A 13,123-nucleotide genomic window follows, 5' to 3' on the forward strand; every position below is an offset into this window, starting at 1 on the left:
ACCTAGCTGTTTTTGTGTAACTTCAGATGTTACTTTGTTGAGACAGTGTTGTGGTGTGTTGCAATATCCTGTTTTACCTTCTCCCTTCCCCCTCGCCCCTCGCTGAGTGTGCCCTGTCAATCAGGCTAACATACCAGCAAGGCGTCGTGTGATAGGTGACCCTAGTACCTGGAGACCCTGCCCCTTCACCTGGTTGGTGACTCACCTGTCCCCTCCCCTTCCCCTGTCCTGAGCTTAAAATGTGAATGAGACCATGCGGCACTATTCTGTTACCAGCAGTGGCCCAGTGCAGACGTATCTGTACTCATGGAATAAACATCTGGCTACCTTCTAGCAGAATCCATTCCCTTTCTCTCCACCATCGCCAGAAGCTCTCTCCTGAGGAGAACGGAGTCCTGTCTTGTGCCCCGCTGCACTCTGCCGCCAGCCAAGGTATCTCTGCGGTTAAACACCGCAGTGCTGCCTTTGGCCCAGCAGCGAAGGTCAGAACTGGCCTAGGCACCATCTAACTGGTTATATTGGGATACTTATTCCAATATATTGGCGTCCCTGTGGGTGGCTCGACTCTGCAGCCAGAAAAAGGACTCGCAGTACCTCAGAGAAGCTTCTGCCAGCCGTGCATCCAGCTGAAAGGAGCCTGGCTTCAAGACTCCCAGCTAGAGACTTTGGGAATATTCCCAGAAAAAGTTTCGTGGACTGTTCGGCGCCTTTGGAAAGCCCTGCTTCATTGTGGTGAACAGATTTTCCAGAGGGAGAAAAGGGCAGCCTCTCTTGCACCCAGAGAGAGGTCCTTTTCCGGTGGAGACCTGCCTGCCTGTACCCAGCCTACAGCTTCCATTTCACGTGAGTATCTCTGCTTTCGGTAGAGCAGAAGCTCAAAAACAGACTCTGCCGCGAGTTCTGTTCCTTTTTTGCCTTTGCATTTTGGCTGCGCAGCCCCACAGACGAGAATTCATAGCGTTCTAGTTTAGCTTTCCTGCTGCGTGTTTCACTGTTTTTTAGAATTCGCGCCGGAGCGGGATCGCTCTCTGCCCTTCCCCCCCCGGCTCAGCAGCGTGTTCAGACACGTGTTAGGAGATTTTCTTTCTCTTTCTCTTTGCGGGGGAGGGGGGGGCTCTCTTTCCACGTGGCTGCGGGGTCGGGAGTGCTCTGCACACGCGGCGGCAGGGGGGGGCGTCCCGGTTTCGGCTGCCACGTGGAGTGGCTGCTCTCTCTGCTCCGCGGGGGTGCTGCATTCCACCGCGGGGGAGGCTTTGTTTCTGCCTCGGCTCGGCAGGGCGTGCCCTGCCGCTGCTGCCCGGGAATTTTAAAAGCATTATATACAGCTGCATTGTGAAGCTTTTGTCTGCTCGTTATCGCTTTCTATCTGTGGTTTTTTTTAGAAATTGGTAGCTGATTTTAGCTTTGTTTTTGGTCAGGCGGGATTAAGTACTCTGCTTTTTTACATCTATCATGGGTTCCAAACTTAGCATTGTACAAAGGGGAGTGTATTATGATATTGTTAGCATTCTAATCAAGAGTAATGTGAAATTCTCTAAAGGAAAATTGAAACAGTTTATAAGATGGCTTTTTCTGCAGTTCCCAAACATTTCCCCTGAAGAAATCCACAATATTCAATTCTGGGATAAAGTTGGGAATGAATTGATAACCTTAGGACAATCTGGCAAATTATCCTCAGCTAAATTTGTGTTCTGGAGTTTACAAATTCGAACAGCATTGCTCAAACAAAAGGAAATGGAGAAAAAGCCGAATGTAAAGCCATGTGCCTCTGCTCTCCCTGTTCCTCCCTCTCCCTCTAACACCCCTAAACCTCTTTCCCCAAAAAAATCCCGAGCACGTGTTAGCTTTTCGGAGAGCAGTGATGTCCAAAATGGCCCCCAGTCCCTAGGGGGTGCACAAGATGGTGGGTGCCACGTGGCATCTTCCCAAACCTGGTCTTCTTCCCAAAATCCTCTTAAGCATCCCAAAATTCCTGCCCCATCCCCCTCTCCTCCTGTTCCTCGTGACACCTTCCCCCCTCCCCCCGCCTTTCCTGCAGTACCCTCAGCTCCGCCCCTCTACTCCTGCCAGGGGGCGGCTGCTGACGTGATGTTACCAGGTGACCCCGCCCCTGTTCCCACGGTATCCCCGCCCCCTGCCAGCCCCTTGACCCCGCCCCTTGTTCCCACGGTTTCCCCGCCCCTTGCCGGCTCCCTTTCCCCGCCCCCTCCCCGGGTTCCCACGGTGGGGACACACCCACTGCCTGTCCCCAAACCTGTAGCTGTGATCCCAATGCTTCTGATTCAAGGGATACAGAGCAGGGGACGGCAGACCCAATGCATGGTGCCATGTTGTCGCTAGCTCCTGTTACGTTTCAGCCTGCAGCTCAAGCTGGAGCAGCCCCAGCTGCTAATTGGAGTTCTTTTGGACGACAATTGATTAAAAGAGATCTGTAAATCTCATAAAGAATATGGTCCACACAGTCCATATTTCCGTGGCCTTTTAAATTCTGAATTAAGTAGGACTATTGTAGTTCCACATGATTTAAAACAATTGTTTTCATGTCTCATGACATCCACGGAATTCAAATTATGGGAATCAGCATTGAAACAACTGCTAAAAGATGCTCTCCCAAGCTTACAGGCTGATCCAAACACAGCAAAAGACAACAATGGTAACCTTATTACTATTGACCACCTCTGTGGTGAGGGTCAATGGTCTTCTCCCTCAGTCCAAGCTGCTGCAATTCCTGCAGAAACACTTGAGAAAGTAAAGGAAGCAGCTGAAAAGGCATTCTTTTCCCTCCAACCTGAGGGGCCTTTTGAGCCCTATAGTAAAATCAAACAACTACCATCAGAGCCTTTTGTGAAATTTGTAGAAAGGCTAACTAGAGCCATTGAAATACGGGTTAAAAAAGAAAATGCTAGAGAAGCAATTTTAGAAGAAATAGCGTTTACAAATGCAAATGAACAGTGTCGAGCGGCAATCCTGAGCCTTCCTATGGAACCTTCCCTACATTAAAAGATATGCTTCTAGTCTGTAACAGGAAAGTGCCTCTGATGAGTGTTGCTGAAGACACCAGACCAAGGCTGCTGCCAAGACCACCTCAGCGTGTTGCTGTTGCCAGCCCTGCACCTTCTCTTTCAGCACAGCAGTACCCTGGGCAGCAGCGGAGACCGGCAATGGTTGAGCCCACTAAACCATGCCTGCTTTGTAATAAGCTAGGGCACTGGAATAACCAGTGCCCCCTGAAAAGGGAATTTGATGAATTTAAAAATAGCAGGGGAGGAGAACTGCAAGCCCTCCCTGGGGGTCAACAACAAAAAAACGAAGAATAAAGCGCCAGCCTGCCAGGCGTGCAGACATAAAAGGAGCAGGCCAAGAGAATAAGGGTAGCAAAACAAATCAAGCGCGCGATAATATTAACATTTGTGTAAGTAAAGCAGGTGCTTCAAAGACCAAGTCTGCTAGTCCACTGTTGAAAGTGAAACAAAATAAGCTTTGTTATGATTTAAGTAATTCTGTATTAACCGCATCTTCTGTCAATGAGCCTTACAGGTTGCAGCTGACAGAGTCACTCCACCTGAAGGACACTGACTGGCATATTGTCTCTGTAAATGCTGAACAGAAAGGTACTTGGAACCAAATTTGTTGTAAGTACATCATCACTGGGGACAAAAACACACCACAGAGATCGAAATTGCTCCGGGACTGACAACATCAGATCCTAAGCAATTTGTTCTCAGCCTGCACTGTTTCCACCCACCCCTGTTTCTTCCCAAGGGACAAATTGTTGCTCAAGCTATCCCTGTGCCATCTTTACCTGAAAATGTCGATAAACAAGGGCCCACAGTCGCCCGGGTCCAAGTTATTGGGACAGATAAACCCAAATTGTGGTGCAATGTCAGTGGGAGTGGGGAGTCTAAACGCATTGAGATGCTTGTAGACACAGGTGCAGACTGCACAGTGATTCCAGTACAAGACTGGCCAGCTCACTGGCCTTTACAAAATGTTGCTGGTCACCTTCGAGGTGTAGGAGGTCTGCAATTGGCAAGGCAATCCAAAAGCATTATTCAATTCGAGGGTCCAAACGGACAATTGGCAAATATCCGTCCATTTGTGTTAGATTATTCAGAACCTTTGTTAGGGAGAGATTTAATGGCCCAGTGGGGTGTCACAATTAATATTCCAGACTCTCCACAGCATTTTTGTGCAGCAGTCATTAAACAACAGCGCCCCACCCAAAAACTTAAGTGGAAAACAGACGAACCAGTTGATGTGAAACAGTGGCCACTCAGTAAACAAAAAATAAAGGTGCTTGAGGAACTAGTACAAGAGCAACTAAGAAAGGGCCACATTGTGGAGACCATGTCCCCATGGAACTCTCCAGTGTTTGTCATCCAAAAAGCTGACAAAAAGAGGTGGCGACTTCTCTGTGACCTCCGACAAATTAATAATGTAATTGAAGATATGGGTTCTCCTCAACCTGGTATGCCATCCCCAACAATGCTTCCCCAAGATTGGAAATTAGCTGTTATTGATATTAAAGATTGTTTTTTCCAAATCCCATTGCACCCTGATGATGCACCGCGTTTGGCATTCTCAGTCCCTTCTATCAATTCAGAAGCTCCTATGAAAAGGTACCATTGGACTGTTCTTCCTCAGGGCCTAAAGGTATCTCCAGCTATCTGCCAGTGGTATGTCTCTTCCCTGCTTTCCCCAGTTCGTGCAGCCGCAGAGAAGGCCATCATTTATCATTATATGGATGATATCCTTGTGTGTGCCCCAGTGATGATTTACTAACACATGCGCTTGACCTAACGATCGATGCATTGATTGTTGCAGGGTTCGAGCTCCAGGAACAGAAAATTCAAAAGATGCCACCTTGGAAGTATTTGGGCTTAGAAATTGGAAATAGGACCATTGTTCCTCAAAAACTAGAAATCAATCCAAGGATCAAGACCCTTGCGGATGTCCACAAGTTGTGTGGGTCTTTGAATTGGGTAAGACCATGGCTTGGTCTGACTAATGAGGACCTTGCCCCTCTTTTCAATTTATTGAAAGGGGGAGAGGACCCAGGTGCTCCTAGGTCTATTACCCCAGAGGCACGGAAAGCTCTAGAAAAGGTTCAGATTGCAATGTCCACAAGACAGGCCCACCGATGCCGGCCTGATCTGCCATTCAAATTTATCATCCTAGGTAAGTTGCCACACCTCCATGGAATTATTTTCCAGTGGGAGGAAAAACAAACACCTAAGGCAAAGGACACACCAAAAAAGGACCGGGACCAGAGGCACTCTCTCTTGATCATAGAATGGGTTTTCCTCAGTCACAAAAGGTCCAAGAGACTGACAAAGCCTCAGGAGCTGATAGCAGAACTGATCCGGAAAGCAAGGACCCGGATCAGGGAGTTAGCAGGATGTGATTTTAAGTGCATTCACATTCCAGTTGAGTTAAAATCAGGTCAAAATACTATGAAGATACTGGAACAATTGTTTCAAGAAAATGAAGTGTTGCAGTTTGCTCTGGATTCCTACTCAGGACAATTTTCGGTAGCACGGCCCGCTTGCAAATTGTTTGAACAAGATGTTCAATTTACTTTAAAATTAAGAACTGCTCTAAGTAGGAGACCTTTAAAAAGGGCTCTAACTGTCTTTACAGATGCGTCCGGGAGGTCACACAAGTCTGTTATGACTTGGAAAGATCCTCAAACCCAGCAGTGGGAGACGGACATTGCTGAGGTGGAAGGTTCACCTCAGGTTGCTGAATTGGCTGCGGTTGTTAGGGCTTTTGAAAGGTTCTCAGAACCATTTAATCTGATCACAGACTCTGCATACGTGGCAGGAGTAGTATCCAGAGCAGATCAAGCAATACTGCAAGATGTATCTAACATTGCACTTTTTGAATTGCTCTCAAAACTGGTAAAGTTAGTCACTCACCGAGAGCAACCCTTTTATGTGATGCATGTCAGGTCACACACTGACTTGCCAGGGTTTATCGCTGAAGGCAACAGAAGGGCAGATGCTCTTGCTGCACCTACAGTGATGGCCACTCTCCCAAATGTTTTTGAACAGGCAAAAATCAGCCACCAGCTTTTCCACCAAAATGCACCTGGCCTGGTTCGCCAGTTTAACATCACTCGAGAACAGGCCAAAGCGATTGTGGCCACGTGCCCAAATTGCCAACAACATGCACTCCCTACAGTGAGTACGGGAGCAAACCCAAGGGGACTGAACAGTTGTGAACTGTGGCAAACAGATGTAACACACATACAGGCTTTTGGACGGCAGAAATATGTTCATGTTAGTGTAGATACCTTTTCTGGAGCGGTCTATGCTTCTGCCCACACAGGAGAATCATCTATTGATGCTATTAAGCACCTCTTACAGGCTTTTTCTTTCATGGGCATCCCCAAGGAGCTGAAAACTGATAATGGGCCTGCTTATAGATCCAAGGAATTCGGGAGCTTCCTGCAGCAATGGGGAGTAGAGCACAAAACTGGCATCCCCTACTCCCCTACAGGTCAAGCCATTGTAGAAAGAACTCACCGTGATATTAAAGGGGTCCTGGATCAGCAACAACAGGTTCTGAAGGTAGAACCTCCCCACATCCGGTTATCCAGGGCACTATTCACAATCAATTTTCTGAATTGTTCTTTTGACAGCCTGAACCCACCCATCCTACGCCACTTTGGGGGAACAGTCACAGGTTGATGAAAGAAAAACCTCCAGTTTTAGTAAAGGACCCTGAGACTTGGAAAATGGTGGGACCTTACAAATTGGTTACTTGGGGACGTGGATACGCCTGTGTATTCACCCCCTCTGGTTTAAGGTGGGTTCCTTCCAAATGGGTAAAGCCCTATGTTCCCAAAGTCTCAGAGAAATCTGCAGAAGCACCCCAGGTTGCTCATGCTGCCTGGAGAAGAAAACGCCGCGCACGTTCTCTGGAGGAAATTCCATTTAAGCCTCCTATCTGGAATAGTTTGTAATATATGTTTGTCTCAAGTTTTTGTACCAGTTTAGATCCCACTGTTCGTGTGTAGCCTTGAGACGTCATGAGACCGAGCCTGCTTCTCGTCCTACTCGTGATCATCCCACCTGCAATCTCCTACATAGTACCGCAGCCCAAACCACATATGGACTACCTCGATAAAGGTTCTCAGACATCAACAGAGAAACTGACAACGAGCTGAATGGACTTTTCAATGGCTGGGGACTCTCGGGCTGGTTGGGATCTATTCTGAAAACTGTAATTTTAGTGCTGTTTATTTTAGTTGTAGTTATTGTAGTTTTTAGCATTGTTTTTGGAGTAATCAGACGCATGGTTCTCAAGTTAATCTCAAGCTCATCTCCCCCTCCTGAGGTCTACCATTTGGAAGCCCTCAGTGCTCCAGTGGATGACCTAGAAGCCTCAGTAGAATCATTCTGCACCATAAACACAGTCCTCTTCTTTTTAAACAAAACTAGGGGGAGATGTTGTGGTGTGTTGCAATATCCTGTTTTACCTTCTCCCTTCCCCCTCGCCCCTCGCTGAGTGTGCCCTGTCAATCAGGCTAACATACCAGCAAGGCGTCGTGTGATAGGTGACCCTAGTACCTGGAGACCCTGCCCCTTCACCTGGTTGGTGACTCACCTGTCCCCTCCCCTTCCCCTGTCCTGAGCTTAAAATGTGAATGAGACCATGCGGCCCCATTCTGTTACCAGCAGTGGCCCAGTGCAGACGTATCTGTACTCATGGAATAAACATCTGGCTACCTTCTAGCAGAATCCATTCCCTTTCTCTCTACCATCGCCAGAAGCTCTCTCCTGAGGAGAACGGAGTCCTGTCTTGTGCCCCGCTGCACTCTGCCGCCAGCCAAGGTATCTCTGGGGTGAAACACCGCAGCGCTGCCTCTGGCCCAGCAGCGAAGGTCAGAACTGGCCTAGGCACCATCTAACTGGTTATATTGGGATACATATTCCAATGAGACAGGACTTATCTGCTCCTGTATCTACTCAAAAATTCAAATTCTTCATTTAGGGGTCCCACTTCAAAGTTTACCAAGGGCTCTTCTAGATGTTGCATCAGGTCCCCTAAAGTGTAAAGCCCCTGACCCTCTAATCGTCACCTCTAAGGATCTTTTCTAAATTATCTTGTTCCCTGGCTATTGCCGCATCGAGACTGAGCTTTCTACAAAACCTCCTGACGTGTCCTGGCTCTCCACAGTAATAGCAATGTCGTTCTCTCAAAGGGACTTGAGGTGTCTCTATCCCTCTTGCACCTGACAGTACAAGAGGCCTATCCTTGCCTCCTCCTGGTGGTGGACCCGCCCACCCTGCACTTTCTCTAGCTACAGCAACCATGATCTTAGCCTTGGCCTTTGCTTTTTCTTCCTCCCTCCTTAAATACACCTTCAATGCCTCTCTTAATAACTCATTTATGTCCTTCTCTTGCCAATCTTTCATCTTTTCTAATTTTCTCCGTATATCAGGCCAAGATTTGGTAACAAATTGGACTTTTAGTAGCATTTGTCCTTCTAGGGTGTCTGGGTCTATTCTAGAGTACAACTGGAAGTTCCGCCTTAGGTGATTAAGCCAGGCAACAGGAGCTTCATCTTCCTCCTGTGTACCCTCAAATGCCAATTGGGTGTTAGTTCCTTTGGGAACTGACTCTTTGATCCCCTGTATGATCAAAGATCTATATTCCATCATGGCCTTCCTCCCCTCCTCCTGGTTAGGGCTCCAGCTGGGATCCGTTAGTGGCAATTTCTGTTCGCCTGATGGCACCTGGGGTCCTGGACTGTTATCTTTCTCCCAAATTCTTATGCCAGCCACCCTAATCATCTGGACCTCTTCTGGGGAAAATAATATACTCAGGATGGAATTCATCTCCCCCCAAGTGTAGATATTTGGACCTAGAAATTGATCCACTTGGTTGGCTATGCCCACTGGGTCCTCAACTAAATGCCCCAACTCTTTCTTGAATCCTCTCACCTCAGAAGCAGTTAGGGGAGCATTCACAAAGCAAACATCTCCCGCTACTCCTCCCATAGGAACCTCTCTGAGGGGAAAGAGTCTCTCTGCCTTGGAGGTCTTGGATCTGGTGCTACAGTACGGCCCATCTTCAGATGCCAAACTACTTTGAGAGATATCTGGGTTATCCTGAACTTTCTGCCCATCAGCAGGTGTATTTGCTGACAGCTGTTTATTGGGCAAGGAGGCATTTGTGTCCCAACTAGGAGGAGGTAAAGGGACAGCAATTGGAGGGGGAGAAGAGCCTGAGTGGATATTAAGTGGAGCTGGAGAAGGGGTGGAGAATGCAGCAGGTGGAGTAGGCACTTGTGGTGGTGCAGAAGAAACTGGAGGAGCTGAGGGTGGTGAGGGAGTGGTTACTGGAGGGGATACTGGGTTTATCATAGGGGAAGCTGAAGAGGTAGAAGGAGGAATTTGAGCAGGTGGTAATGAGATGGCAGCCGGGGGAAGAACCGGACCTGCCATTTGAGGTGTTTGAAGAAGATAATTATAAGGTGGAGGGGCAGAAGGAGGCAAATAATCCAGGGGGTCCCATCTTTTACTAGTCCTATCATCCCCTCCTTCATTCCCCTCTTCCTTTCTCTGTACCTTACAAATTCGCACCCCTTCATCCCCAATAGCGTTCTTTAACCAGCAAGATACATACAGTAATTGCTCAGGATCGGTATCTCCTCAAGCTGTCAGATAATGACTCATTTTTTGGCATATCCACTTATCCTTTGTCCCACACCAAGGCCATCTTCCTTGCACCTCTAATTCCAGCCAGACTTCTACACAATAATATATCATTTTCACTTTATCTAATCCCTCCGTGGCCTCCATAGAATCCCATTTTACTAGCAGTTCTCCTAAGGGACTATTGGGATGTATATACCTCAGTCTCTTGCCAGTCTTTTTACTATTACACACTCCCATTTTTCAGGTCGCAACAGTAAAAAGTACCAAAGAGGCCTCTACTGATCGGTAATTTTCAAAAAGAAACCTTCTTTGAGGAGCTTCAGCCTCCTCCACCAAACTTCAAATTTCTGCCTGATGCTCAGGACTTTATACTGAAACAACTGCCCTATCTCTTGATTTCCCAACTTTCCAACATCAGGTCTTACATCTGTCGAGACTTGAACACACGAGACCTTGGTCTAAGAATCCGGGTCGTGCCTGACTCCCTCAGTCAGGAAAAACAACTGCCTGATTTTTAGTTTACCTAACCCACCAATCTTAGGCTTCACCGTATCAGGACTTAAAAGCAAACTGCAGCCTCCTTTGCTGGGGTTTGTGCCTGACTCCTTTGTCAGGACTTACGTTGCCTGCAGGGCTTGAGCTTACCTGAATCCTTCTCGGGACTTACAAATCCTACCTGAATCCTTCTCAAGACTTACAAATCTGCCTGACTTCTCTCTGTCAGGACTTACATTGTGTGCGTGCCACTCGTACAACTATTCCCTCCGCACGCCCGGGGGGGGGGGGGTCCTTTTTTTCCCCCTTAGGAGACAACTCACTCACACTAATTCCACTCGCTTTCCCCAGTTCCCAGCCAGCTTTCTCGCGAAAGTTCAGAAACGCGGTACTAAGGGCTCCGCTCTCACTTTGAAGGTCCGGCTGCCGGCCCTCGTCTCACTCACACACACATGCTCACGTCTCCCACTCCCGCCACCAGATTTCTCACCAGTCCGGTGCTCTGCTGCTCCTCCGCGTCGCTGGTCCTGAGCTGATCCCTCTGGTCCTGGTAGCCAGCTGTCCTGGAGGTCCAAGTTGGCCAGTCCTGTTGTCCTCTTTCGGCGTGGCTATTCCGGACAAGCGCCCCAGCTGAAATAAACAGAGCAAGGAGACTTCTTCTCCTTTTTAATGCCTTTATTATAAGTGATCAGCTCAGGATTGGGTAGTTCGGCGGGGCTGCAGTCTCCCGCCATCCCTCCAGGGCTACTCAGAGGATGAGGATATGCACAGCTTTGTCCACTAGGGGCAGAGCTGGGGGTCCGGTCCTCGTGGGAGCCTTTAGGGCATCAAGACCCTCTGTTGTTAATTTTTGCTGGCTGTCTTAGCCGGCCCTCAGCGCCGGGGACGACTCCCATGCTCAGGGTGAAAGGGACTCCGAAGGTGTTCCGCATCTCTGCAGGCCCAGCACTCTGCTCCTCTCGTCCAGACACCAGTCCAATCTCTCAACTCTTAGGTGGCTCATTGTTTATGGGGTTCTCTCAGCATGTTTGGAGTACGGGTCCACAGAGCATGCTGGTCCTTGGAGTATTTTGCATATCCCTCCCCTCCAAAGTCTCTTCTCTTCACTGTTCAGGAGGTACCCCACCCTTCACTGTCTCAGAAAAGGGCCATTAACTTGCCCCAGCCAGGGCTTTTACTGATACAAAAACAACTATTAACAACAACAACCCGTAATTACCATAACACAACAAGCAGAACTTCGGCAGCAACAGTGATCTCAGCTGATTTTTGTAACCTTTTCTCATAAAAAAAATTAACAGAATTTTTGTTCATAACAGGGAATCCTCATGGGAGCACTGAGGGGATTACATCAAGTGTCTAGGGCCACTTTGGGTAGGAGGGTGGGGAGGATGGCTCACATGGGCCAATGGGGCCTCCAGGAATAGGGGAATTCCAAAGGGGTGTTGCAGACAGGGATTGGCTCCAGGTTAAATTGGCAAAGAAGGTTGGGAACAAAAGGGGCTGGGTTTGACAGGCAGGAAAACAGCTAGACCAAGGGGAAGGGAATGGCATGAGGGACAGTTTTGAGGGAGGGTAAAACCCAGAGGTAAAGCAGCTCAAGGACAACATAGGGTACAACAGAACAAACCACTTAACAAGGAATCAATAAAATAAATTTGAACTGCTACACATGGCTGCAGATTTTTTGGCTCCACTGGACCTTCCTGCAGTGAACACAAATCATTCTGCTCTCCAGGAGGGGGGAAATGAGACAAAGAAGAAAAGCTAACTGGTTTATACAATAACATCTCTCTAACAGCCACCTTCTGCCCTCATCCTTGCTCTGCCCCCTTGCAATCAAATCAATCGCTCTCAAAAACACAAGAATGGCTTCAGGCCTTGACCATAAGGTCTGTGAGCTCAGCATATGATTTTGGAAACCAAACAGTGCTCCTTGAGGAACATCCCGAGTAAGCCAGCTAGCAGAGGCCTCCCAGCAGTGCAGATCTCTCAGTGCCAGGATGTTCCAAGCTGGCACCAGAGCTAAAGCCCTCCCACCCTGCAGTGCAGCTCCAGCCCTGGCGCTGCAGCGGCTGTGGCTGGGCTCTTGCCGTACCTCGATGTCCTGGTGTCCCTGGGGGAGGATGGTGCCTTGGCTGGGATTGATGGTGAACTCCCTGGGCTCCACATAGAAATGGATTCCCTTCCTCCAGGCCGGGTCGGTGTCCCTGCGGATCTGATCCACGCTGTCCACAGCCGGTTGCGTGCCATCGTCCGACATGCGGAGCTGGAACGTCAGGGGCACCGTGGAGCTGTTGGTGAGGCGGCAGCGCTGCGTGTAGGGAAAGCCTGGGCAAGGACACAAATATCCATTCAGACACCCAGCAGGGCATGATCCTGGGGGGAATATTCTGGCAGGATCAAAGTGGGATTGGAGTTGAGCTCTTTATTATCTGAACTACAGCTCACCCAGAAGCTGCAGGAGGAATTAATTGTCACTTAGTTCCCTTTGACACTGATTCCAGACTGCAGCCTTGAAAATACCCACTCCTAGCACTGCTGAACACTGCAAGCTTCTCTCTTTGTGATGGCGAGCAGCTCCCTCACCTGCCCCAAACCAGCACCAGTTCTCTCTCAGTATGAGAGAGTGTGCACCCAGACCCAGCATTTAGTCTGAGAATTCAAGCTGCAAAATTCCCTGGTCAGCCTGCCAACACTCCTACTACTTTCAAGATATATAAACAGCGAGTTGTCATTGAGAAGAAGCTACAGCCAAAGAAAGTGAGGATGGAATCAGGAACTAGAACGTGAGGCAAAGCACCCTAATGCAGCTTGTCTCTGCAGGATCCTTAAGGCATCTCTTGGTTTGGGCCAAACAGACTGAGCATGTGACAGCTCAGAGCCCACTCAACTGGGGGCACAGCCAAGCCTTGCTTTGAGATTAGCAATTAAGAACCAGGTCCCACCTCACCCAACAG

The 13,123-nt window shown here is 48.6% G+C and overlaps 1 protein-coding gene across 1 annotated transcript in view; it reads right to left on the minus strand.

Moving 5' to 3' along the window:
- Nucleotides 1-13,123, minus strand: part of LOC135460410 (uncharacterized) — a 51,407-nt gene that overhangs the window by 7,956 nt on the left and 30,328 nt on the right. The window contains 2 exon segments of the mRNA XM_064737222.1: nucleotides 10,654-10,771; nucleotides 12,262-12,494. Coding sequence (XP_064593292.1) covers nucleotides 10,654-10,771; nucleotides 12,262-12,494 — 351 coding nt within the window.

Source organism: Zonotrichia leucophrys, unplaced genomic scaffold, assembly GCF_028769735.1.
Source record: "Zonotrichia leucophrys gambelii isolate GWCS_2022_RI unplaced genomic scaffold, RI_Zleu_2.0 Scaffold_38_522144, whole genome shotgun sequence".
NCBI lineage: Eukaryota > Metazoa > Chordata > Aves > Passeriformes > Passerellidae > Zonotrichia > Zonotrichia leucophrys.